The 24,589-nt window shown below is 36.9% G+C and overlaps 1 protein-coding gene and 1 pseudogene across 3 annotated transcripts in view; one reads left to right on the plus strand and one right to left on the minus strand.

Moving 5' to 3' along the window:
* Window positions 1-24,589, plus strand: part of STX17 (syntaxin 17) — a 71,941-nt gene that overhangs the window by 31,669 nt on the left and 15,683 nt on the right. For all 3 annotated transcript variants that reach the window (XM_005683916.2, XM_018052242.1, XM_018052241.1), the window contains exons 4-6: window positions 13,042-13,264; window positions 22,432-22,547; window positions 22,626-22,676. In XM_005683916.2, the coding sequence (XP_005683973.1) occupies window positions 13,042-13,264; window positions 22,432-22,547; window positions 22,626-22,676 (390 nt within the window). The remainder of the gene's footprint in view (window positions 1-13,041; window positions 13,265-22,431; window positions 22,548-22,625; window positions 22,677-24,589) is intronic.
* LOC102176959 lies at window positions 1,743-10,663 on the minus strand (annotated as a pseudogene).

The following is a 24,589-nucleotide window of genomic DNA, read 5'->3' on the forward strand; positions in this document are numbered from 1 at the left end:
AATCAAGATACCATGAACCCTTCACCACAGTCCAGATAACAAAAATATATCCATTGCTCCCAAAAGTTTCCTTATACCCCCCTGGTAACCCTCTTTCTGACTTCCTCTTCATCCTCCCACATGCACATACACTCCTACTACCCGAGCAACCACTGACCTGCTTTCTGTCACTATGTATTAGTTTGAATTTTCTAGAATGTTCTATAAATAGAAGCATATAGTATATACTTCTTCTTTGTCTGGTTTCTTTCACTTTCACTTTTCATGTATATTTTGAAGTTCATCCATGTTGTATTGTGTATCAGTACTTCACCACTTTTGTTTTTATTTTCAATTATATATCTTTATTAACAAAAGATAAATAAAATACAAAATAGACACTAATATCAGATTTTATGTTGAACCAGCCTATGTTAAGGTAGGAATATGAAAACATAAAATTTGACATTCTTAAAGTAGGTAAGAATTAGATCTGTTTGCATCACTGTTTTAATTTCATACTGGTCTGAATTTAGATTCAATGTATATCCACAGTACTTGACGGTTTGATTTAGTTTCTTTCCCATCAGCAGTATTTCTGAGGTGTTAACTTAATGCAATATTCTAGTGGGTTTTGGTAGTTTGGAAAAGCCAGTGAACTGTTCAAAGTCAATGTACTTGTGTCAGGGGTTTTAAACAGGCTGTTTTCACTGATCCCATGCTGTCAGTGTTATCTTCACAATGTTATTAGAAGAAGCTAAAAAATCATGTCATTCTCAGTTACTAATAACCCTACAGGCTATACTTGTAATATTTTGAAGAAACCTTCAACTTCAGGTTTCACTTTTTGCAAATTTTACCAAAAGACACCTGCTGGCTATAAAGATTAGGTACAACAGATACTCTACAATCTTTAAAAACTCTAATATTCATGATTGTTATATAAAGGCAGTCACAATTAAAATAACAATTAGTATCACAAAGCATATCCTCTGTGATAAAGGAGAGGATTTCGGTGTCTGAATACCTCCATTCAGAATTGTGAAAGACCTAGGACTGATCAGTCAACACTGACTCAAGGGTGGAAAAACTTTTTTTCCCCATTCAAAGGTTAACACATTTAGTTCTGAGTATAAGATACAAGGAAATGTTTTGAAAATCAAAATTTTATAACCAAGTGGAAAACAGAATTATTACTACACAGATTGACATGAGGGATAAAGTTATTCACATGTTCTACAGATTTCCTTCCAGTAACCCGACGCTCAAGATAGCTTATCAGCTTCAGATCAGAAAAATCTGAGAAGGCAAAAAGAAATGATTATCAAATAACTACAGTTATAGTTACTACTAATTAAAAAAAATGAAGTCCTTGTTTCAAGAAAGAGTAACTAATTGCCTTCACAATGAGTCCTAACACTACATAAAGGGCCATAAAAACTGAGGAAATAAAGTTTGAAACAATAAATAAATGTTGAGAAGATATTTGTGGTATGTGGAGAACTAAGACTGTTACCCACATCACTAATATAAAATCTCAAATAAAATCTTAATCTGCAGTTAATGTACCACTTTATTTCTTCTTCTTTGTTCTTCACTGTGTAAAGGAAAGAATTTACTATGAGACTTCTGGATGCTTTATTAAAGTCAGGCAGTCTCCTTGCTTCCTGACTTTAACGAGGATAGATATGGATTTTTCCATCAATAATCAACAGCAAGAATCTAAAAGAATGTATCAGCAGAGTCTATCTTGGGTCACCGTCAGTGACGAGTTAGTACTGTCCAAGGAAGGAGGCCATGGGGTCATCTGGCCTCTGACGTTTCATTCTGTAGGCCTCCATTTCCTCTTCAGTGGTTCCTGAGTTTCATATATGCTGTTGTAAGGTCGCTTCCTCTCATCGATCTGCATGATCTCCTTGACGTAAAGAAGACGGGCCTCTTCTGCATTCAGTGCCTTTTTTCTTCTTCTTTTTCTCCTCTTTTAGTTTTTCCTGATGCATCTCCATGAGGGTTTGAGGGTTTTTTCACAGATTCTTCTCCAGTTGCATCATTTATAATGCATTCCTCTGAATTAGCAGTCTCATTCCCAGCTTCTACAGTACAATAGTAATACTTGAAAAAAGAATGACAGCATTTGTATCCCCATCGGCCTTCTTTCCAGTAAGATCCCCAGATATGTGTATGATTGTTGATCTTCAGATCTTCCTCGTACTTGGAGCAGGTGACAGCCACTCCTGGCCTTTGATGACTGTCCAGTATCTTGAGTATTCCACATAGTTTTCAGTCTGAGCTAAAAGCAATTTGGCTGGAGGAGCATCCAAGTGTTCTTGCCTGCCATACTTTTCCAGGATGCTTTCTTTCTGCTGTTCTTTGAAGTCGTCTTTCTTGACTTTGAAGGACTCATACAGTAGCTCTAGTTTTGTAGGATCTGCCTGTAGATGCACTTCACACCCCTTGTCATAGGCTTCCCAAGCAAACAGTTGAGTATGAGCCATTGAAATGGTATCACCTGTGTATCTAATGAAGTTATCCCCTGCTTAGCTGACTTCATCTGGATTCTTTCCTGTATTTACATAGGGATTCTCTTTCATTGCTCCAGTTTTGGGATCATAGTAAGCAGAATTTGGATCTAAATTCCGCAAATATTTTACAATATATTCTCGAATCCTGAGATTATGACAGTAATTCATCTCTTAGAGTCAAAATTCTGTCCAGGCATGTCAATATCATCTGCATATTTATCTTCATCCTCATCTTCACTGTTATGATCTTTTTCCATCTGAGAATTCATTTCTTCTTCTCCCCACTGATGTTTTAGAGAATTAGCCTGTTCCACTAATTTTCCTGAGGCTAATTCTTCTTGGAGTTTTTGGGCTTTCAGTGTTTGCTTTGCTAGGTCAACTTTGGCATCAGTTCAGTTCAGTTCAGTCGCTCAGTTGTGTCCAACTCTTTGCAACCCCACGAACCACAGCATGCCAGGCCTCCTTGTCTATCACCAACTCCCAGAGTCTACCCAAACCCATGTCCACTGAGTCGGTGATGCCATCCAGCCCTCTCATCCTCTATCGTCCCCTTCTCCTCCTGCCCCCAAACCCTCCCATCATCAGAGTCTTTTCCAATGAGTCAACTCTTCGCATGAGGTGGCCAAAGTATTGGAGTTTCAGCTTCAGCATCAGTCCTTCCAATGAATACCCAGGACTGATCTCCTTTAGAATGGACTGGTTGGATCTCCTTGCAGTCCAAAGGACTCTCAAGAGTCTTCTCCAACACCACAGTTCAAAAGCATCAATTCTTCAGCACTCAGGTTTCTTCACAGTCCAACTCTCACATCCATACATGACCACTGGAAAAACCATAGCATCGACTAGATGGACCTTTGTTGGCAAAGTAATATCTCTGCTTTTGAGTATGCTATCTAGGTTGGTCATAACTTTCCTTCCAAGGAGTAAGGGTCTTTTAATTTCCTGGCTGCAGTCACCATCTGCAGTGATTTTGGAGCCTCCCCAAAATAAACTCTTCTACAATTTTCATATATCTGGATTGTAGCCATTCCACCAATCCCTCTTCCCATCGTAGTCAAACATCAGCTGAGGCTGGACATGTTCGTCTGGAGCTATATTAGTCTCTATAAATTGTGCTCCAACTCACCTAGGTCTCTCAAAACAGTCTTTCTTTTTGTGTGTCACAGCTCTACAGTTTTCACATGCTCCTTTTTGATATTTAGTAGTTACGGAATTCTCTTTTACACCCCTCTTATACCATTCTCCAGATGGGCCTATACTGCTTTTGTTTCTCTGGCTGTGGTCTCTGGTGCTTTAAAGTAGGCATTTTTGATGGATCAACATACCATGGCACTGAAGAAATATACTGAGGAATATGAGGATTGATGTCTTTTCCTTCTTCATCAACTTCTGCAGGGGCATTGCCCAGTTTTCACTGTTCTTCTAGATCCTTTTTCTTTCTGCAGTCCTCTTTAGTCATCTTCTTTGGTTTCTCCAAACTCATTTCCTTGGGCCCTGACAAGGGGGCCACATTGGCTGCATCACAGCCGCAGCTGACATGGTTATCTGGCCTCCTGGTCCCAACACCTGGTCCCCCACTTTTTATTATTGAGTAGATACTATATTTTATGAATCTACCACAGTCTGTTTATCTATTCATCTGTTGATGGACATTTGGGTATTTCTAGTTTTTGTCTACTACAAATAAGTCTACTATGAATGTTTGAATATAAGACTTTGTATGTACAAAGAATTTCATTTCTCTTGGATAAATACTTATGAATAGAATGACTGGGTCATATTCTTTACCTTTTTAAGAACTGCCAAGCTGTTTTCTAAAATAATTGTAGCATTTTAAACTCCTGCCAGTTCCTTCATATGCTTGCCAACACTTGTTTTGGTTAACCTTTTAATTTTAGCCACTTTTTATAGGTCTGTAGTGGAATCTTATTGTCATTTTAATTTCATTTGACTAATGATGTTTACATTGTATATTTCTTAAGTAATAGAATCTTACTTGAAGATAAACTATACTCAGTATACTATAAACCCTAAAATAACAAAGTTATAGCTAGCAAGACAAGAAAGAAGATAAATGGAATGAAATATACTTAGTTAATTCAATACGTCTAGTCAAGGCTATGGTTTTTCCAGTGGTCATGTATGGATGTGAGAATTGGGCTATAAAGAAAGCTGGGTGTCGAAGAATTGATGCTTTTGAACTGTGGTGTGGGAGAAGACTCTTGAGAGTCCCTTGGGCTGCAAGGAGATCCAACCAGTCCATCCTAAAGGAGATCAGTCCTGGGTGTTTATTGGAAGGACTGATGTTGAAGCTGAAACTCCAATACTTTGGCTACCTGATGCCAAAAACTGACTCATTGGAAAAGACCCTGATGCTGGGAAAGATTGAGGGCAGGAGGAGATGGGGATGACAGAGGATGAGATGGCTGGATGGCATCACTGACTCGATGGACATGGGTTTGGGTGAACTCCGGGAGTTGGTGATGGACAAGGAGGCCTGGTGTCAGACACAACTGAGTGACTGAACTGAACTGACTCAAGGAGTCAGACACAACTGAGTGACTGAACTGAACTGAACTGAATTCAATACAAAACATAAACTGAATCTCCATACTGTTCTCCATAGTGGCTGTGCCAATTTACATTCCCACTAACAGTGTAGGCAAGTTCTCTTTTCTCCACATCCTCTCTAGCATTTAATGTTTGTAGATTTTTAAATAATGGCCTCCCCTCCCAGTCTTTATGCTGCTGTTGTCATATATTTTACTTATACTGATACATGTGTTATTTATTTCATAATGTTTAAACAGTTATCTTTTTCAAGTGATTTAGATATTAAGTGGGAGTGGGGAATCTTATTTATTTACTTCTGTTATTTCCATTTTTTGTGTGCTTAATGCCTTTATGTAAACCCATATTTTTATTTAATTTTTTATTTTTTATATAAGTTTATTTAGTTGGAGGCTAATTACTTTAAAATATTGTATTGGTTTTGCCATATATCAACATGAATCCGCCACAGGTGTACACGTGTTCCCCATCCTGAACCCCCCTCCCACCTCTCTCCCCATACCATCCCTCTGGGTCATCCCAGTGCACCAGCCCCGAGCATCCTGTATCATGCATCAAGCCTGGACTGGCAATTCGTTTCACATACAATATTATACATGTTTCAGTACCATTCTCCCAAATCATCCCACCCTTGTCCTCTCCCACAGAGTTCAAAAGACTGTTCTATACATCTGTGTCTCCTTTGCTGTCTCTCACACAGGGTTATCGTTACCATTTTTCTAAATTCCATATATATGCGTTAGTATACTGTATTGGTGTTTTTCTTTCTGGCTTACTTCACTCTGTATAATAGACTCCAGTTTCATCCACCTCATTAGAACTGATCCAAATGTATTCTTTTTCATGGCTGAATAATACTCCATTGCATATATGTACCACAGCTTTCTTGTCCATTCATCTGCTGATGGACATCTAGGTTGCTTCCATGTCCTGGCTGATACATACAGTGCTGCAATGAACATTGGGGTACATGTGTCTCTTTCAATTCTGGTTTCCTTGGTGTATATGCCCAGCAATGGGATTACTGGATCATAAAGCAGTTCTATTTCCAGTTTTTTAAGGAATCTCCACCCTGTTCTCCATAGTGGCTGTACTAGTTTGCATTCCCACCAACAGTGTAAGAGGGTTCCCTTTTCTCCACACCCTCTCCAGCATTTATTGGTTGTAGACTTTTGGATAGCAGCCATTCTGACTGGAGTGAAATGGTACCTCATTGTGGTTTTGATTTGCATTTCTCTGATAATGAGTGATGTTGAGCATCTTTTCATGTGTTTTTTTAGGCCTCTGTATGTCTTCTTTGGAGAAATGTCTGTTTAGGTCTTTGGCCCATTTTTTGATTGGGTCATTTATTTTTCTGGAATTGAGCTGCAGGAGTTGCTTATATATTTTTGAGATTAGTTGTTTGTCAGTTGCTTCATTTGCTATTATTTTCTCCGATTCTGAAGGCTGTCTTTTCACCTCGCTTATAGTTTCCTTTGTTGTGCAGAAGCTTTTAATTTTAATTTGGTCCCATTTGTTTATTTTTGCTTTGTTTCCATAATTCTGGGAGGTGGGTCATAGAGGATCCTGCTGTGATTTATGTCGGAGAGTGTTTTGCCTATGTTCTCCTCTAGGAGTTTTGTGTTTTACATTTAGATCTTTAATCCATTTTGAGTTTACTTTTGTGTATGGTGTTAGGAAGTGTTCTAGTTTCATTCTTTTACAAGTGGTTGACCAGTTTTCCCAGCACTACTTGTTAAAGAGTTTGTCTTTTCTCCATTGTATATTCTTGCCTCCGTTGTCAAAGATAAAGTGTCCATAGGTGTGTGGATTTATCTCTGGGCTTTCTATGTTGTTCCATTGATCTATATGTCTGTCTTTGTGCCAGTACCATACTGTCTTGATGACTGTGGCTTTGTAGTAGAGCCTGAAGTCAGGCAGGTTGATTCCTCCAGTTCCATTCTTCTTTCTCAAGATTGCTTTGGCTGTTCGAGGTTTTTTTTGTATTTCCATACAAACTGTGAAATTATTTGTTCCAGCTCTGTGAAAAATACCATTGGTAGCTTGATAGGGATTGCATTGAATCTACAGATTGCTTTGGGTAGTATACTCATTTTCACTATATTGATTCTTCTGATCCATGAACATGGTATATTTCTCCATCTATTAGTGTCTTCTTTGATTTCTTTCACCAGTGTTTTATAGTTTTCTATATATAGGTCTTTTGTTTCCTTAGGTAGATATATTGCTAAGTATTTTACTCATTTCATTGCAATGATGAATGGAATTGTTTCCTTAATTTCTCTTTCTATTTTCTCATTATTAGTGTATAGGAATGCAAGGGATTTCTGTGTGTTGATTTTATATCCTGCAACTTTACTATATTCATTGATTAGCTCTAGTAATTCTCTGGTGGAGTCTTTAAGGTTTTCTGTGTAGAATATCGTGTCATCTGCAAACAGTGAGAGTTTTACTTCTTCTTTTCCAATCTGGATTCCTTTTATTTCTTTTTCTGCTCTGATTGCTGTGGCCAAAGCTGAACCCATATTTTTATATGGTATAATTTTCCTTTTGCCTGAAAGTCTTCCTTAAACATTTTTTAGAGTGCAGTTTTGCTGTTGTTAAATTCCTTTGTGTATGTATCTGAAGAGTCTTCATCTGGCCTTTGTTTTCAAAAGGAATTTTGCTGTATATAGAATTCTGCATTGTGTTTTTCCTTCAGTACATCAAAGATGTTGTTCAACTGTCTTTTCAGTTGCATTGTTTCCAATGAGAAATCTGCTTTATTTTTATCTTTATTCCTCTATATGTAATATGTGTCTTTTTCTCTCGGTACTTTTACAGCATTCATTTTATCAGTGGTTTTGAGCACTTTGATTATAATGAGCCTTGGTAGAGTTTTCTTCATTTTTCTTGTGCTTCAAATTTGTTGAGCTTCTTGCATCTCCTCATTTATTGTTTGCATCAAATTTGGAAATTTTTTTGGCCATTATGTCTTAAAATTGTTTTCTATCCCTTCCTATCTCTGATCTCCTTCAGGGACTCTAATTATATATATACTATGCTACTTGAAGTTAGCTCACAGCTCACTGATGCTCTTTTAAATTTTTTGCATCCTCTTTTCTCTGTGTGTTTCATTTTATATATTTTCTATTTCTATGCCTTCATGTTCACTAGTATTATCAGCAGCCATGTCTAATCTACTGTTAATCCATTCAGTGTATTTTTCATCTCTTCATATAATTTTCTACTCTAGAATTTTGATTTGGGTTTAATATCTTCCATTTCTCTACTTTTTAAACATATGCATACAATTATAATACTTTTTATATGCTTCTCTGCTAATTGTAATTTCTGGATCAATTTCACCTGATTATTATCTTCTTTATTGGCCATATTTTTCTTCCTCTTTGTATATATAGTAGTCTTTGCTTGGGTTACCTTTGTATGACTGGATGCTAGATAATTTTATATTCCTGTAACTCTTCTGAGCTTTGTTATAGCACATAGTTAGGTTACTTGGAAAGAGTTTGATCCTTTTGGATCAAAATGATCCTTACTTTATGATCTATTATAAGCTTGATTGGAACAATGCTTGGTCTAGGGCTACTTATTTTCCCATGACTGAAGTAAAAACCTTTTTGAGTATTCTACCCAATGCCCCATGAATTAAAGAGTTTTTCCAGTTTATCTGGTGGGACACTTTCAGCTTTGAATGAGTGCTGAGCACTGTTCCTTCTAATCTTTTTAGATGGTATTTTTCTCCAGCCTTGGATGGTTTTCCCACATACATGTTCTAATCAGTTCTTTGCCAAATGCTTGAGGGTTACCCTTCTTCATATCTCCAGCATTCTTTTTCTGTACAGCTCTTTCCTCTACAGTACTCTGTTCGACAAACTCTGCAGAGACAGAAGTCTATCTGTTGTTATGTTTTGAAACTGCAGGTATTGGGGTTGGCCAAACCAAAAGAATAGGTTTAACAGTTTTATTCTTTGGAATAAGAAATCATTAAGAATAAAAAAGATTTTGTGATCAAATTTTGAAACTAAGTGAAAAGTTGAAATTGTTACTACTCTAACAATTCAATGAAGAACATTAACTTGGCTTTTATAGAAACTTGGTCAGCAGTGATGATGCAGAGCTTGTTGAGAACATGGATTTCTGGGACTCACTTTAAAGATTCTGATTCAGTAGATGTCAGACCACATTTGGAAAGAAACTGCTCTACAGAGAGTCTGTCCCAGTTCCATAGGTAGCATAAATACAAAGAAAGTCAGGCATGGAACTGGTAGAAGTAAAATATGGCTTTCATGATTTTATTACTACTAGGAGAAATACAGGATACTTGAGCTACTTTTTAATTTTTTAAGGAAAAATTACAAGGGAAAAGTAGTAGAAAAGAGAGGGAATGAGGAAGATATAGGGAGAAATGAGGATAGTAGATAAAAGCTAGGAAAAAAAGAAAAGATTAGACAGAAGCAAGGCCAGGTATCTTAAGGGAGAGAAAGAAGAGTAGACACTAAAATGAATGCAATTAGGAGATAAATTCTTTTTAGGTTATTATGAGTTTAGAGGAATTTAAACTTAAATTTTGACTTGAAATATTTGTGAGCTGATTAGTCAGGATTTACGATTCCTGCCTGCCTCCCCCCTTTTTAAAAAATACATTTGGTATCTATGCTTCTACTCTGATTGGAATAGGTACTATAGAACCTCAGGGAGGAAATTAAATCTGAGGCACCATTGCTTGTAAGATAGACCAGTATTTTCTTCTAAGAGGCATAAAGTGCTGCCAGTTAAATATGGTTTTTTTTTTTTTTTTTAAAAACTATCTCTTTTTAAGATATATTCCAGTTTCAGAGATGCTGGAAAGATGTGCCCTAAAATTGATGAAATACAGTATTTCCGCTCCACCTTTATCTTTTTCTGATTTATTTTCTTTTTAAATATTATTCATCAAGAATGGCTCAAATCTCACCTCTGTCATGAAGCCTGTGTAGATCCTTACAGTGAGATGTTTCAGGTTTCCTTTGAGCATGTTTCTTATGCCCCTTTCAGTTTTGAATATTCTTCTTAATGGAGAATCAAAAGCAAAATAGGAGTTAAGTAGTTCTGCTTTCTCTGTATCATCTGCTAACATTATACCATCTGCCCCAAGCAGTAGGCCTAAACCTTCTTTCTTGTTCCTCTTGCTCTACATGTTTTTTAAGTCTTTTTTATCGTTCTTAACATTTTTCACCAGCCTCCGCTCATTCTGGGCTCTTACATACATCTTCTTCTCCTTTTACATCACTCTTTTGTGTTCATCCTTATTCACATGCCTTTCTTTTCCTTCTTTTTTTTTTTAAAACAACTGTCTTAAAATTATTAACTTACAGCACACTTTACCCAGTCATACTGGATTTTTAAAGATATCCGTCCCCCTTAACATTTTCCCTTCACCCATAGTAACAGAATTCTTAAAGTCTGACACTGTATTTTTGGCTGGGGATATAACATTGAACAAATTCTATAGAAGAGGGAGAATATGTCACAGGCAAATGCTCATTAGCTGCAGAAACTTCTTAAAGCTTCTCCAAACTAATATTACCTAATGTACTTCTGTGAACCATGTAGCGTTTAACCAAGCTTTGTAACTAGTGTAGAAAAGAATCACACAGCCAAGAGCCATGTAGTGAACAATATTGTTCCAAGGCTTGAGAACTGGACCTAATCCTAATTCTGCCACTGTGTTCAACTGGACTCTGGTTTCCGTACTGTAAAACTGTGAGGTTGAATGGATGATCTTATAAGCCCCTTAGGGTTCTATGATTTTTACATATAAAATGCTTAATATCATATATCTTTAGTTTTTCCAGTTCACATTGGAATGGTAAGAGTGGATATAAAAGAAATACAAAGTCATGATAGGATAGAGGTACAACTTTTTGATTCACCCAGAAAATCTTACAAGATGCTTTAGTGTAGCTAAACTTTTTTTTTTCAGAATTGGCTTTAATATAGTGTAATAGATACTTTAGATTGTATTAAGGTGCCATATAGCTAGGAATTATGTTTATAGTTTAATGGAAAGGTTGCTGACTTATAAGAATACCTGGGTTTTAACCTCAGCTTTGCTGGTAGATAATTAAATCCTGAACAAATTTTGTTTTGATTTCTGTGTGTAATAATGTGAAATGTAATTATATGGACTATATCACCCCACTGAAAGTAGGCACTTGAAACATTAAAGGAATCAATACTTTTTGTTCTGTTTACTGTGCAGAACTTGCATTTGTGTCCGTGAAAGTACATTAGGGGAAAATAATTTAAAATATATAAACAGAGATCTTCAGTTTTAAAACAGGCATCATATATAGATCATTCCAGTATTCTTGCCTGGGAAATTCCGTGGACAGAGGAGCCTGGCAGGCTATAGTCCATGGAGTTGCAAAGAGTCAGGCACAGTTGAGCTACTGAGCACACATGCACAAATAGATCATTCTTACAAGTTCTGTTTAATTGTAAAAGAAAAATTGGATTTTATGTTTTCCAAGTATAGACCATTGAAAAAGATTAAAAGCTCCCTGGTTTATTTTATGAAGGTAGCACAGCCTGTTAGAGTGAGTTTAAACCTAGTGAAGGTAGCACTTACCTGTTAGAGTAAGTTTAAACCTAGTGAAGTTAGTATAGACACACACACTGGTCATGTATGCATCTGTGCACACATATACACATTCACATACTCAACACGTACTAAAATTCCAAATAAAGTATTAGCAAATTGAACCCCACAGTGAATTAAAAAATTGCATGTATTGACCAGGGAGGGTCTATCTCAGAAATAGTCAATTGGCTCTATACCATGAAATTTGCCCAAAATTCATTATATCAACACATTAGAGAAAAATTTATGATTATGCCAATAGGCGATTTTTAAAAGAGAGAGAAAAGCATTTCATAAAAATCCAGCAACTTCACTCAGAAATTTAAATAAAAGAGAGAGACAACACATAATACTGGCAGTATATGGGGAAATGGAAACTCAGACATTAGTGGTAGTGTGAATTATTAAGCCTTTCAGGGGAAAACTGGTAATAGCTTTTGAAATAAAAATACATGTTATCCTTTGAATTCCTACAAAATATAGTATAATACTATATACTAGAATACTAATATATACTGTTACTATTTATTAGGATTTATGTGCATGCATCCTCAGTAATGTCTGACTCTTTGCAACCCCATGGACTGTGCCTGCCAGGTGCCTCTGTCCTTGGGATTATCCCCGAAAGGATACTGGAGTGGGTATCCATTCCCTTCTTGAGGGGATCTTCCCGACCCAGGGATCCAACTCATGTCTCCTGCAATCAGGATTTGTAGTATAGGACATTTGTTTCATAGTTTGTAATAGCTAAAAACTGGAAACAACATGAAAGACTGTTGATCACTGGGAGAGTGACCGAGTAAATTATATTATATCAGTACTATGGAATATGGTACAGTCATTGACCAGGAAGGATACCCATTATGATATTGTTAAGGTGCAGTGTGAAAGTTTGTCAGTTATAGATTATTCTGCATAATCTGCAATTCATTTTTTGTGAAAAGAAGGTCTATATATGCTAATATTTGTATGAGCAGAGAGAAGTATGCAACCCTATGTAATAGGGTTAAAAGAAGTGGTAGGCTTGATGAAGTGAGGAAATCATTGTTTTTCTTGATGTGTTTCTGCAGTGTTTCATTTTTTATGAAGAATATTTGTTACCTTTGTAATAATCACATTTAATGAAGGAAAAATGCTAAATTCAGAATATGAGGATATGAGTTCTAAAGAAGCTGGATTTGGCCAGAGATATAAAAAATAGAAAGTACTAATTAATACTGTCTGCTCTAGAGGATACTTGTAATCATGTCCATTCAAAGCCATTGTTACAGATTGGCTCTGAATGTAAAGATATTTTATATTGAGATGGTAGCTTTAATGATTTTTTTTTTTTTTCTTTTACAGCAACTCCGCTCCAATATCCGAGAAATGGAGAAGCTTTGCTTGAAAGTGCGGAAGGATGACCTAGGGCTTCTGAAGAGAATGATAGATCCTGTTAAAGAAGAAGCATCAGCGGCAACAGCGGAATTTCTCCAACTCCATCTGGAATCTGTAGAAGAACTTAAGAAACAATTTAATGATGAAGAAACTTGTTTACAGCCTTTGACCAGATCCATGACTGTTGGCGGTAATGTACTAAGTGGTATTCTTGATCATAGTATTGTAATGCAGTTAATTAAGTTCACTTCCTTGTACTGATATTGTAGATTTGCAAATTATATATAAATCTCCAGGGATACCTCCTAGTTCAGTATGCTGAATTCTTGGTCCCTGAGTGTGACTGGAAATGTGTATCCTAAACATTTCATGTGTATTAGTTGCTCAGTCGTGTCTGACTCTTTGTGACCCTGTAGACTGTAGCCCATCAGGCTCCTCTGCCCATGGAATTCTCCAGTCAAGAATACTGGAGTGGGTTGCCATTCTCTTCTCCAAAACATTTTATAGGATTAAAAAAAATAGAGGCTATGCTGTATAGTGTGAAACATAAAGGCTTCAAGTACCTACTTGTTCATATATTAAAAATAAGTTTTAAAATATTTCCTAAGGAGAAAATTAGTACTCTGGTCTGCAGAGTACTTCTCCCTCATCTCCAGGTACAGAGGCAGCCTAGCCAGGTATGCTTCTTTCTGAGGCATTCTAGTTTTCAGAGGGCATGTCAGATCTATCTCCCATAAAAATCTGCATTGGCGGGGTCACACCATTAATTTTTATGAAGTGATACTCTAAGGAAGAGGCCAGTAAAACCTGTCATTATAGCTCCTCTAAGAATGTAATTGATAATTGTTGATTACATTAAACAATGTATGTATAAAGAAACCTGAAAAAAATTATTGGTTTAATTAGTACTGCTTCAAAGCAGTTAATCTTTTTTATTCTTATAGATAGTGAATGGCATAACTAACAAAGTTTCCTGCTTGAGTTGTTTACTAGAATGTGAAAGAAAGTGAAAGTCACTGTCGTGTCTGACTCTTGGTGACCCCATGGACTGTAGCCTGGCAGGCTCCTCTGTCTGTGGAATTCTCCAGGCCAGAATACTGGAGTGAGTAGCTGTTCCCTTCTCCAAGGGATCTTCCTGACCCAGGGATCAAACTCAGGCCTCCCACATTGCAGGCAGATTCTTTACTGACTGAGCCATCAGGGAAACCCAAGAATACTGGAGTGGGTAGCCTGTCCTTCTCCAGTGGATCTTCCTGACCCAGGAATTGAAATGGGGTCTCCTGCATTGCAGGTGGATTCTTTATCAGCTGCACTACCGGGGAAGCTTACTAGAATACTTAAATATAATTTTTTTAACTTCTAAAAGCCTAAGTTTTGAATTTTCCTGGCTTGATTTTGTAATTACTGCCCTTGTTTTTCTTTTGAATTTCTATTTTTAATTTATGCATCCTATTATATTTTATACATGTTCTAAGCCACCTTAAAACTTTATGGAAAAGATGGGGTATAAATAAATTGTTGTTGTTCAGTTGCTAAGTAGTCTCCAACTCTTTGTAACCCCATGGAATGCAGCATCCCAGGCTCCTCTGTCTTCCACTATCTCCTGGAATTTGTTCAAATTGATGTCCATTGAGTCAGTGATGCTTTCTAACCATCTCATCCTCTGCCACCCCCTTCTCCTTTTATCTTCTATCTTTCCCAGCATCAGGGTTTTTTCCAGTGAGTGGGGTCTTTTCCATTGAGTTGGCTCTTTGCATCAGGTGCCCAAAGTATTGGATCTTCAACTTCAGCATCAGTTCTTCCAATGATATTCAGGGTTGATGTCCCTTAAGACTGACTGGTTTGATATCCTTGCAGTCCAAGAGTCTCTCAAGAGTCTTCTCCAGCACCACAGTTTGAAAGCATCAATTCTTTGGTGCTCAGACTTCTTTATGGTCCAACTCTCACATCTGTATATAACTACTGGAAAAAGTGATATCACTGCTTTTTAATATGCTGTCTAGGTTTGACACACACACACACACACGTTAGTCACTTAGTTGTGTCTGACTCTGTGACCACACACACACACACACACACACACACACACACACACACGTTAGTCACTTAGTTGTGTCTGACTCTGTGACCCCATGGGCTGTGGTCTGCCAGGCTCCTCTGTCCATGGAATTCTCTAGGCAAGAATACTAGAGTGGGTTGCTGCTCCTTTCTCCAGGGGATGTTCCCAACCCAGGGGTCGAACCCAGGTCTCCCACATAGCAGGCAGAATCTTTACCATCTGAGCCATCAGGGAAGCCCCATTTGTCATAGCCTTTCTTCTAAGGAGCAAGCATCATAATTTCATGGCAGCGGTCACCATTTGCAGTGATTTTTGAGCCCAAGAAAATAAAATCTGTCACTGCTTCCACTTTTTCCCCCTTTTATTTGCCAGGAAGTGATGAGACTGGTTGCCATGATATTAGTTTTTCTAATGTTGAGTTTCCCAGGTGGCCCTAGTGGTAAAGAATTTATCTGCCAGTGCAGGAGATGTAAGAGACATGGGTTCAGATCCTGGGTTGGGAAGATCCTCTGCAGGAGGACATGGCAACCCAATCTAGTATTCTTGCCTGGAGAATACCATGGACAGAGGAGCCTGGTGGTCTATAGTCTATAGAGTCGCAAAGAGTTGGACATGACTGAAGCAACTTAACATGCACACATGCCAGTATTCTTGCCAGGTGAATCTTGTGGGCAGTGGAGCCTGGCAAGCTGCAGACCATGGTATCGCAAAGTGTCTGAGGACAACAATAAATTACAAATTAGAATACAATCTGAGAGGTGTTACATTTGACCGCTTTTCCTCTTTTTATTTACGTAGAAAGTAGGAGCCTCCTGTATCACTCTCTGGCTTCAAAACCTGATTGTTTTAATGCTATATTTTCAGTGCTAATGAATCCAATTTTACAGGTCTCTACCAGGCTCCTTTGTCCATGGGATTCTCCAGGCAAGAATACTGGAGTGGGTTGCCATTTCCTTCTCCAGGGGATCTTCCCTAGCCAGGGACTGAACCCAGGTCTCCTGCATTGCAGGTAGACACTTTAACCTCTGAGCTACCAGGGAAGCCCTAATGCATCCAATTTTACAGGACTCTTTTTTTTTTTAATAGAAGAAACATTTAGGCCATTATTCAGTTTCTGGATAATCTTACTTTCATTGTCTCCTCAGTATCTAAGCATATAGTACATAGAACTTGGCACACAGTGGACCGTTAATAAATGTGTTATAAGTATGAATGAATAAAAATCTTTTTAGAGACAATTTTGTAATTTCAGATGTGCTCTAGTCACTTCACTGTGTAGATAATCACTGTCTAACAACACTACTCAAAGTATTGTTTTGGGTAGAAAGAAATCTTAGCACTCAACCTTGGTTGAAGAGTATTTAGGAAGAATTCTTTTTACTGTTTATATCATTGTGTTCATATAGAATTATCACCTCCATAATGATGTGGCTAAATGCTGTTCTAACTATGAAGTATAAAGCTATGCTTTCTGTTTATGTATAGAGAAACTGGGCCTTATAAGTTCCATGAGATTAAGGAGTCAGCTTATTTACCAGACCCTGTGACAGTTGTGATATTAGTAATAAAAGTGAAGATGGTGGATTTTCTGGAAAGAATCACTGGTATCAGTCTCTTCTGCTATCTAGTTTTGAATTGCCCATCACCAGCAATTCCCTCACAAACAAAAATTTTGAGTTCTATTTAAGTATTTTAGCCTGAATTTGCATTTTATTATTGCATTGTTTATGTTTTTACTAGTAGAATTGCTTGGGCTCAACAAATTTGGTTCTGCGTGTCATCAGAGGAATTGGGTGATTATTAGAAAAAGGCAGCTTACCCAGTTTGCTGACAATTAACTTTCTCTGTAGGTAGCTGACTGGTATTTAAAAAAAAAAGTGATGGGAAAATTTGAGGAAGCATGTATATGGAGAAAGTGAAGAAGATTGGGGCAGAGCTAGAGGGTGAGGGAGAAGAAATAGCAGGTGAAATTTGTTTTCCAACTCTGTTGATTCTCAAACTTCTCACTTCATGGAGCACCAGAGTAGCTAAAGAACTAATCACTTGCCACTGAGAGAAACTATGAAATCAAATCTCTGCATCTAGCGCAGATTTGATTGAAACAGTCATTCCATTTATGAGATCAGATACCTGAATCTCATAATCTAAAACACCTAAAAAAAAAAACTCATAATCTAAAACACTGTGTATAGTTTCAAATTCTGAACAATCTTCTGGTCAGATTTTGCTTTGACTTTGTATCCATTGCCAACATTAAGCAGTTAAAATTAACTGTCTCACTCAGTGCCTGAGTATTTCACCAAACATGAAGTTTCTACTAGGTTGTGTTAAATCCATAAATATTAACAAGTAATTGAGAGGGTGGGAAAGGAGACTAATGAAAAGGAAGTAACTAATTTACATAAAACTTTAATAGTGGGGAAAGAACTGGGTTTGCTCTATGTATGGTCTTCTAGCTATGGACTCTTTTCTGTCACCCTACATGTTTTTATCCTGTGCTCTCTGGGTTTTTTTTTTTTTTTTTCCTTTTTTCCTATTTTTGCTTTTGGTACTCATAATAGTAGTGACAGCTTATACAGAAAAAAAAGAAAAGTGATTTGCGTAGAAATTTAAGTGCCTTAAAATGCTTTTTCCTTTAAAAATTCAATCTAATTATAAATAAATTGGTTGGAAACATGAGAGCAGAAATTCAGGAGCAATGCCACATTTCCATGACTGAGATCAAAATGCAAAAATAGTTTTTCATTTACAGATAGAAATAACAAGTAGAATAGAATGTTTTTATGTTCTCTGGAGAATGAAAGAAGCCTATTACGTTTAGGGGGAAGCTGTGATGATTTTGCTGTATCTTTTGTCCAGATTCTGAGAGTTTCTAAAGCATATCTTCTCTGCCAATCTTGCTTGATCTGAGAAACTCCCTTCTGTCTCAGTTGTGTATCTAGTTTCATTTTTAGCATATTGCTTCCCACCAAGAGAAGTGATGAGCCTCCAAATTTGATTTGTATTTAGCAAGGTGTATCAAGTCATATAGAGCAAATCAGTGCTTCTCTCTGTCTTTGTCTTTCTTACTTCCCATCCAGCTCACACACTTCACCAGTGCAGTAGGAACAGAATCTTACTACATTTTAAACAACTATTCAGAAAAGAGAAGAGTCAAACATTAAAACTCCTGGGAACTTCAGACCAGCGTGTTGAATTTTATGAAATACTAGATTTTATCACAGGTATATGTACACTGGTATTGAACACATTGTGAATCATGTAGATGTTTTTATATATTACTTAGAAGGTGTCTTTTGAATTGACTTTAATTTTCTTAAAAATGCTCCTTTGGAGCTAAGTTAAGCCATGACTCCAAAGTCACTTTATCTTGATAGGTAGGTTTATATAGATGATCAGTAAAGTAATTTCAGTATGATAAAGCTGTTAGAACATGAAAGAATTCAGGAAATGCTTTTGAATTAACTTAGATTTAAAATGGAACTTTTCCTAATGTAAAATGCAGTGGAAGTTCCTTAAATATTGTGTTGTAATTCTTACTGGAATCATTGCCCTTCCTGATATGTGCAGAAAGATCGGGGAGTGTATAGTGAGAATAGTTTGGACGCATAGAAGGAAAAAGTCTTATGTCTATGTTGCTAAGCTTATTTTTTACATCAACTAAAAATATCTTAATGTTTGAGTTTATAGTCAATAATGTTTTAAAAAAATAGAATCTGAATAACACTGCTAAGTGATACCATATTCCACATAGACTTTACACTTGCAGTTGTTTGCAAGTGAGTGAAATTGAGATTGTTATACAAGAATAGCAGTTTTGACTTCAGTGGACAGGGTAAAAAATGTTTGGCTGTCTTTCCCGCAGCTATAATCTCTCTGTGTTTTGCCTCATTATGTCTATAGTAGTTTGTAAAAGTTCAAAGTCAATGGATGAACACTGAGATAGTGATTTTTAATACAAGCTGGAATAAATGAATTACGGAAGTTGTAGAAATTAAGAGGTTCCTTTCTTAATTGTTAGTCATGCCTTGAATTGATTAGCAATGTTCTGAGTTGTAAGTTTACAGCAGGATATTCCATGGAAGAGAACAGATTTCTTTGTTCTAAGACTCCATTTGAACTAAGATACATACGCAGTTTGGTTTCAAGTGAAACGTAAATGACTTACACGTTTAATTATTTTTTTCATTGAGGGAAATCTTTTATGTTTGCTTAAAATGTCAAACATTTCCCATCCCTTCATTTTTAGATCAAGAATTTTTGTATGATAATCTCTCCTCATTTTGTTATACATCCTGGCATACTGCATTGGAAGCTTCTCTAATAGTACAATAATTATGGCTTTAAAAAGTCTTTTGAGTGATATTTACAAAGTTTTGCTTTACATTTGATCCATTAATGAAAAGAGGTATCATTATTTATCATCCTATTAAGGAAGTTGGAGTTCTTATTACAAATGGAATATTAAGTAGAAGAAAGATCTTAGAGTAATTAATTACTTTGATTGAAGTAAAAAGTTTTTTTATGTGGTAACTTAGGACATGGAGTAAATAACTCTCCTAAACGTTTGTAAAAATCAAAGCTTTTAATATGTTGGATATTTGCCATATGTTGTAATGTAAAACTTTACCCTGTGTGTATTGTTTTTGCTCTTCCTTTAAGGTAGGGAAACATTCATTTCAGTTAAGATTCAAAATTAAAAGAACACTGTCAATTCTGATAGACCTACAGATTTTAAACTTTTAATCAACTGACTGCCCTTCCTAAACAATTCAAATAGGTTTTATTTCTTAAGAGGTAAAACATTCACAAACTTTGAAAGTAAAATAGAAATGCAGTTTTATAAAATACCATTCAGAGGGGCTTCCCTGATAGCTCAGATGGTAAAGAGTCCATCAGCAATCCAAGAGACCTGGGTTCATTTCCTGGGTCAGTGAGACCCCCTGGAGAAGGGAATGGCACCCACTCCAGTATTCTTGCCTGGAGAATCCCATGGGCAGAGGAGCCTGGTGGGCTACAGCCCATGGGATCGCAAAGAGTTGAACATGACTGAGCAACTAACACAACCACATAGGCTTAGATGAAAGGAGAAATTGATAGAAAAGATGAACTTAAGAGTCATAATGACTTATTTTTAGGAATACAGCTGGTCACATCACTACTTTCCTGTTTATAACCTTTAGTAGATTTCCATGGTCTTCTAAATAAAGTCCAAAGTCTTTTAACTGGGCTGCAAAGTCCCTCCTAACCATCTATAATGTCTTATACTTCTAGCTGTACGTTTTCAACTTTATGCTTTGGCAAGACCAGACTGCTGATTTTATGTTAAGCTATATTGGGTATTTTCTGAGGAACTTTTTCATGTTGGTCTCTCTATTTAGAATTTATATTCCTGTCTTCTTAGCCTAATAAGAAAAAATTAACCTCTTTTAGTAAGTTGTTCCATAAACTGCACACCGCACCAAACTTGGTCAGATGCCATGCCCAGCTTGAAACGCCCATAAACACTGTAGGTATCTGTATCTATTTATCTAGATATCAGTGCAGTCTCTTATTGTTTTAGGATTGTCTGTTTGTATGTTTACTTTTCTAGAATGTAAGTTCTTTGAGAACAGCTACTTTGTACTGTTCACTTTTTTATCTTTGATGCTCAACCCAAAACATAATGGATACTCAGAAATATTAAAGTACTAGATGTTTTGAGCTTTCAGCAAGGAAGACAAAGGGAAGTAGACCTTCAGATCTCATCTCTCCATTTCCACTGCCACTGTTCTAGAGCACACCGTCGTCATTTAGCACCAGACACATTGAAAAGCCTCCCAACTGGTTTTCACTCTCTAATTTTTTGCCTTTCAACTCAATCCTTAATCTGTTCTTCACACTACAGCTGTGGTTACCTTTCTAAATCTGAAATCTGATTATGGCACCCTCAATTTCCCAGTAGTCTCCATATCCTTTTAAAAGTTCCATATTGATCTTAAGAGAAAGACAAAACTCTTTAATGTAATTTACAGTGCCATAAATGATGTCACCTTAGACTTCCAGCCTCAACCATTGCTTTTTCTTGTCATAGTCTGTGCTTCAGCTATACTGACCGGTTTCAGTTCCTAAACTTAAGCACGTTAGTCTTTCTGAACTTAATATTCTCTCCTTCCCCCTTCACGCTTGCCCTGGTTCAGCACTGTAATTTCTGTTCATCCTCAGGCTTTAGCTTCACAACCTTGTCAGATCACTCTTTCTCTACAAGTCTCAGTTAAATACCTTTCTTCTGTGCTCACATAGCATACCATACTTACCTATATCATAGTTCTTTTCAGACTGTACTGAACTTGCCTGTAAACCTCTTTATCACACATTATATAGTAAACTCCATTAACAGTAACAGCAGTGACAGTATTCTTAATAGATAAGCCAGGCACCATTTAAAATAAACATCACCTTATTTTACAAGTGAGGGAAATAAGCCAAAGAAATCAAAGAGCTAAGTAAATAGGCAAACTAGGAGTCTAACCCAGGTCTTTCCAACTAGGCCGATACTCCTAACCATTATGACTTCTTGGAACTGATTTACCTTAGCATATTGATTGGCATATAGTAGGCATTTTATAAATATCAGTTTAATGACATTGGTAAAACCAAGGAGGAGGTAATGAGAAAGACTTGAAGGTAGAGTTTGGAGTATAAATACATCTTTATAGCAGTGTTAATGACTAAAGGCTTAAAGGGTTGATGACTTTTTAAAATTCAGAAAAGACATAGAAGAATGAAGGCACAGGCCAGAAAAATTACTCTGAGGAAAAAGATGACAGTATGTGCAAAAGGATACATATGGTAAGAGGTGTTTAATGACAAATTTACTGTTACCAAAAATGACTGATTTTTCATTGCTAAAAATGCATCATTTCCCTACTTTTAAAATCTTGTGAATCTGATGTTTATTACTAAAATAGCCAAAGAAAATGTTACTGATTTAGCAATGAAAAGTGTTATTTTGACTAGGTTATCTCTTCATAGAACATTGGCCAAATAGAATAGTTCTACTTTATGCTACTTTAGCATCTAGCCCTAGTTGTTCAGATTGGGTAAGTAGTATTTGTAGTAATTTTCTTAGGTGATTTTGTAGAATAATTAAAGAAATAATGTTTGTTAACTAACCTCCCCATAGATAATCAATTTACTTTTAGCCTGAACTTAATTAGTAAGCATTTTTGCATGGTAGTTGTTTCATGGAATTGATTCATGCTACCATCTTTCTAACAAAGCAGATATTCTCTAAACATGAGGCTATGTTCATCCAGGAACATTTCACAGTACTGAAGATGAAGCTGATCCTCAGAGTATGACTCAGATTTATGCATTGCCTGAAATTCCTCGAGATCAAAATGCTGCAGAATCATGGGAGACCTTAGAAGCGGTATGTTAGAAATGATTTTCCTTTTGGCAACTGTGAGGCATGAAAGTAAGTAATTTCCTCTTTCTCTCTCTTTTTAAGGACTTAATTGAACTTAGCCAACTGGTGACTGATTTCTCTCTCCTAGTGAATGTAAGTGTATAACTGTTTTTGACTCAGAGATGTTGGATTAATAGAATAAGAGGCTTTTATCAGTTACTAGACTTCTGATTAGAATTTTAATAGAATTTACAATTTCTAAGACTGGTATTGAGCCCTAGACTGAAGTCTTAAGTGTCCTCAAATCCCACTTCAATTAAAAAAAATTTATTAAGCATTTTTTTATATAGAATATACTGGGTATTAGGGTTATGACAAGATTGGATATAGAAATAAATGAATCCTGCTCTCTGCCTTCAGGGATTTACAGTGGGTGGCCATAAACTTGGACCCCACCAAAACTGAAATTTCAAGAATTATTGTTAAATGTAAAAATAAGCTATGAAAAGTATTATTGGCTCCGAGGAGAAGTGTTTAATTCCAAGGGAAAGTTGCAGGTGTCATGGCACATTAATAATAGTGTCATAAGATAGGTAGCATTTGCCTTCAGCCTTGGAAATTGAGTAAAATTTCCACAGGTGGGAATGAGGGGTGCAGTTGAAGATATCTAAACGAAAACATAAAGTAGAAAAGTGTATGGGCTTCCTGGGTGGCTCAGTTGGTTAAGAATCCGCCTGCAATGCGGGAGACCTGGGTTTGATCCCTGGGTTGAGAAGATATCCTGGAGGGAGGGCATGGCAACCCACTCCAGTATTCTTGCCTGGAGAATCCCCAAGGACAGAGGAGGCTGGCAGGCCGCCTGTGAGGTGGGAGACCTGGGTTTGATCCCTGGGTTGAGAAGATCCCCTGGAGGGAGGGCATGGCAACCCACTCCAGTATTCTTGCCTGGAGAATCTCCATGGACAGAGGAGCCTGGCAGGCTGCAGTCCATGGGGTCACAAAGGGTTAGAGCACAACTGTCCTTTCAGGAATAACAAGTGTTAACAATGTGATTAATGCATAAGGTACCATGGGTAAACTAAGCAAGGAGATTGAGATGCCACTGAAAGCCATACCAAAGAATTTGAACTTTACTTTGTAGATATTAAAGAGCCAGTAGATTTTTGAGCAGATAGAGCGATGTGATATTCTGTACTTCAGAAAGATCACTATTAGCCGTGTGAATAATTGCCCTGGGTGGGAGGAGAATATAGGTGGAAGAACCTTTGGAATCAATTGCAAGAGTTTCACTGAGTGCATGGCAATACAAATATTAATACAAAGGTAAAAGGCAGCCTAGAGGCATTTCTGGGGTCAATTTATGAGAAATTGGAGACAGGTGCAAGAGTCAAAATAAATTAAGGCTTTTTTATTCTGCATAATTGGATGGCCAGTGATACTGTTAACAAAGATTGGGGAACAAAAGTAAATTTGGTGGGAAAGATAAAACAGATTTTCTGTCATTATTTTTGTAAGTTACTCTTATTTTTCCTTCCCAGGAATTATGGGAAGGGGTGTGTGTGTGTGTGTGTGTGTGTGTGTGTGTGTAGCATGTCTGTTTCTGCATATGCTTCTTCTGGGTTTAGTTCATTGTTCTTGATCAAACTATGAGTTAGGAGTTGTACATCTTTGAATTACGGTTTCCCTGACATCTGGCTTTAAATTATAGGACGTTCCTAGGTCATACAATCTCAGGTTTGGAATTGGAAAGGACTTATGAGGCCTATTAATCTGATGCTTCTACTCTTGCTCCAGCTTCTTAAATAGATGATCTTTTGCCTCCTTTTCAACAATCACAGTGCAGAGATACACTCATTCCATTTGGAGGCGCTAACTCATAGAAGTTTTTTTCTTATGTGAAGTAAACTTTGATCTTAGTAGCTTCCTTCTGGTACTTTAGCCCTCTGAAACCCTGTCCTGAAAAAGTCTTTTTTCCTTATAAAAGTTTTTCACCACAGCCAACATAATACTCAACAATGATAAGCTGAAAGCCTTCCCACTAAAATCTGGAGCAAGACAGGGAGGCC

This window comes from Capra hircus, chromosome 8 (assembly GCF_001704415.2).
Source record: "Capra hircus breed San Clemente chromosome 8, ASM170441v1, whole genome shotgun sequence".
NCBI lineage: Eukaryota > Metazoa > Chordata > Mammalia > Artiodactyla > Bovidae > Capra > Capra hircus.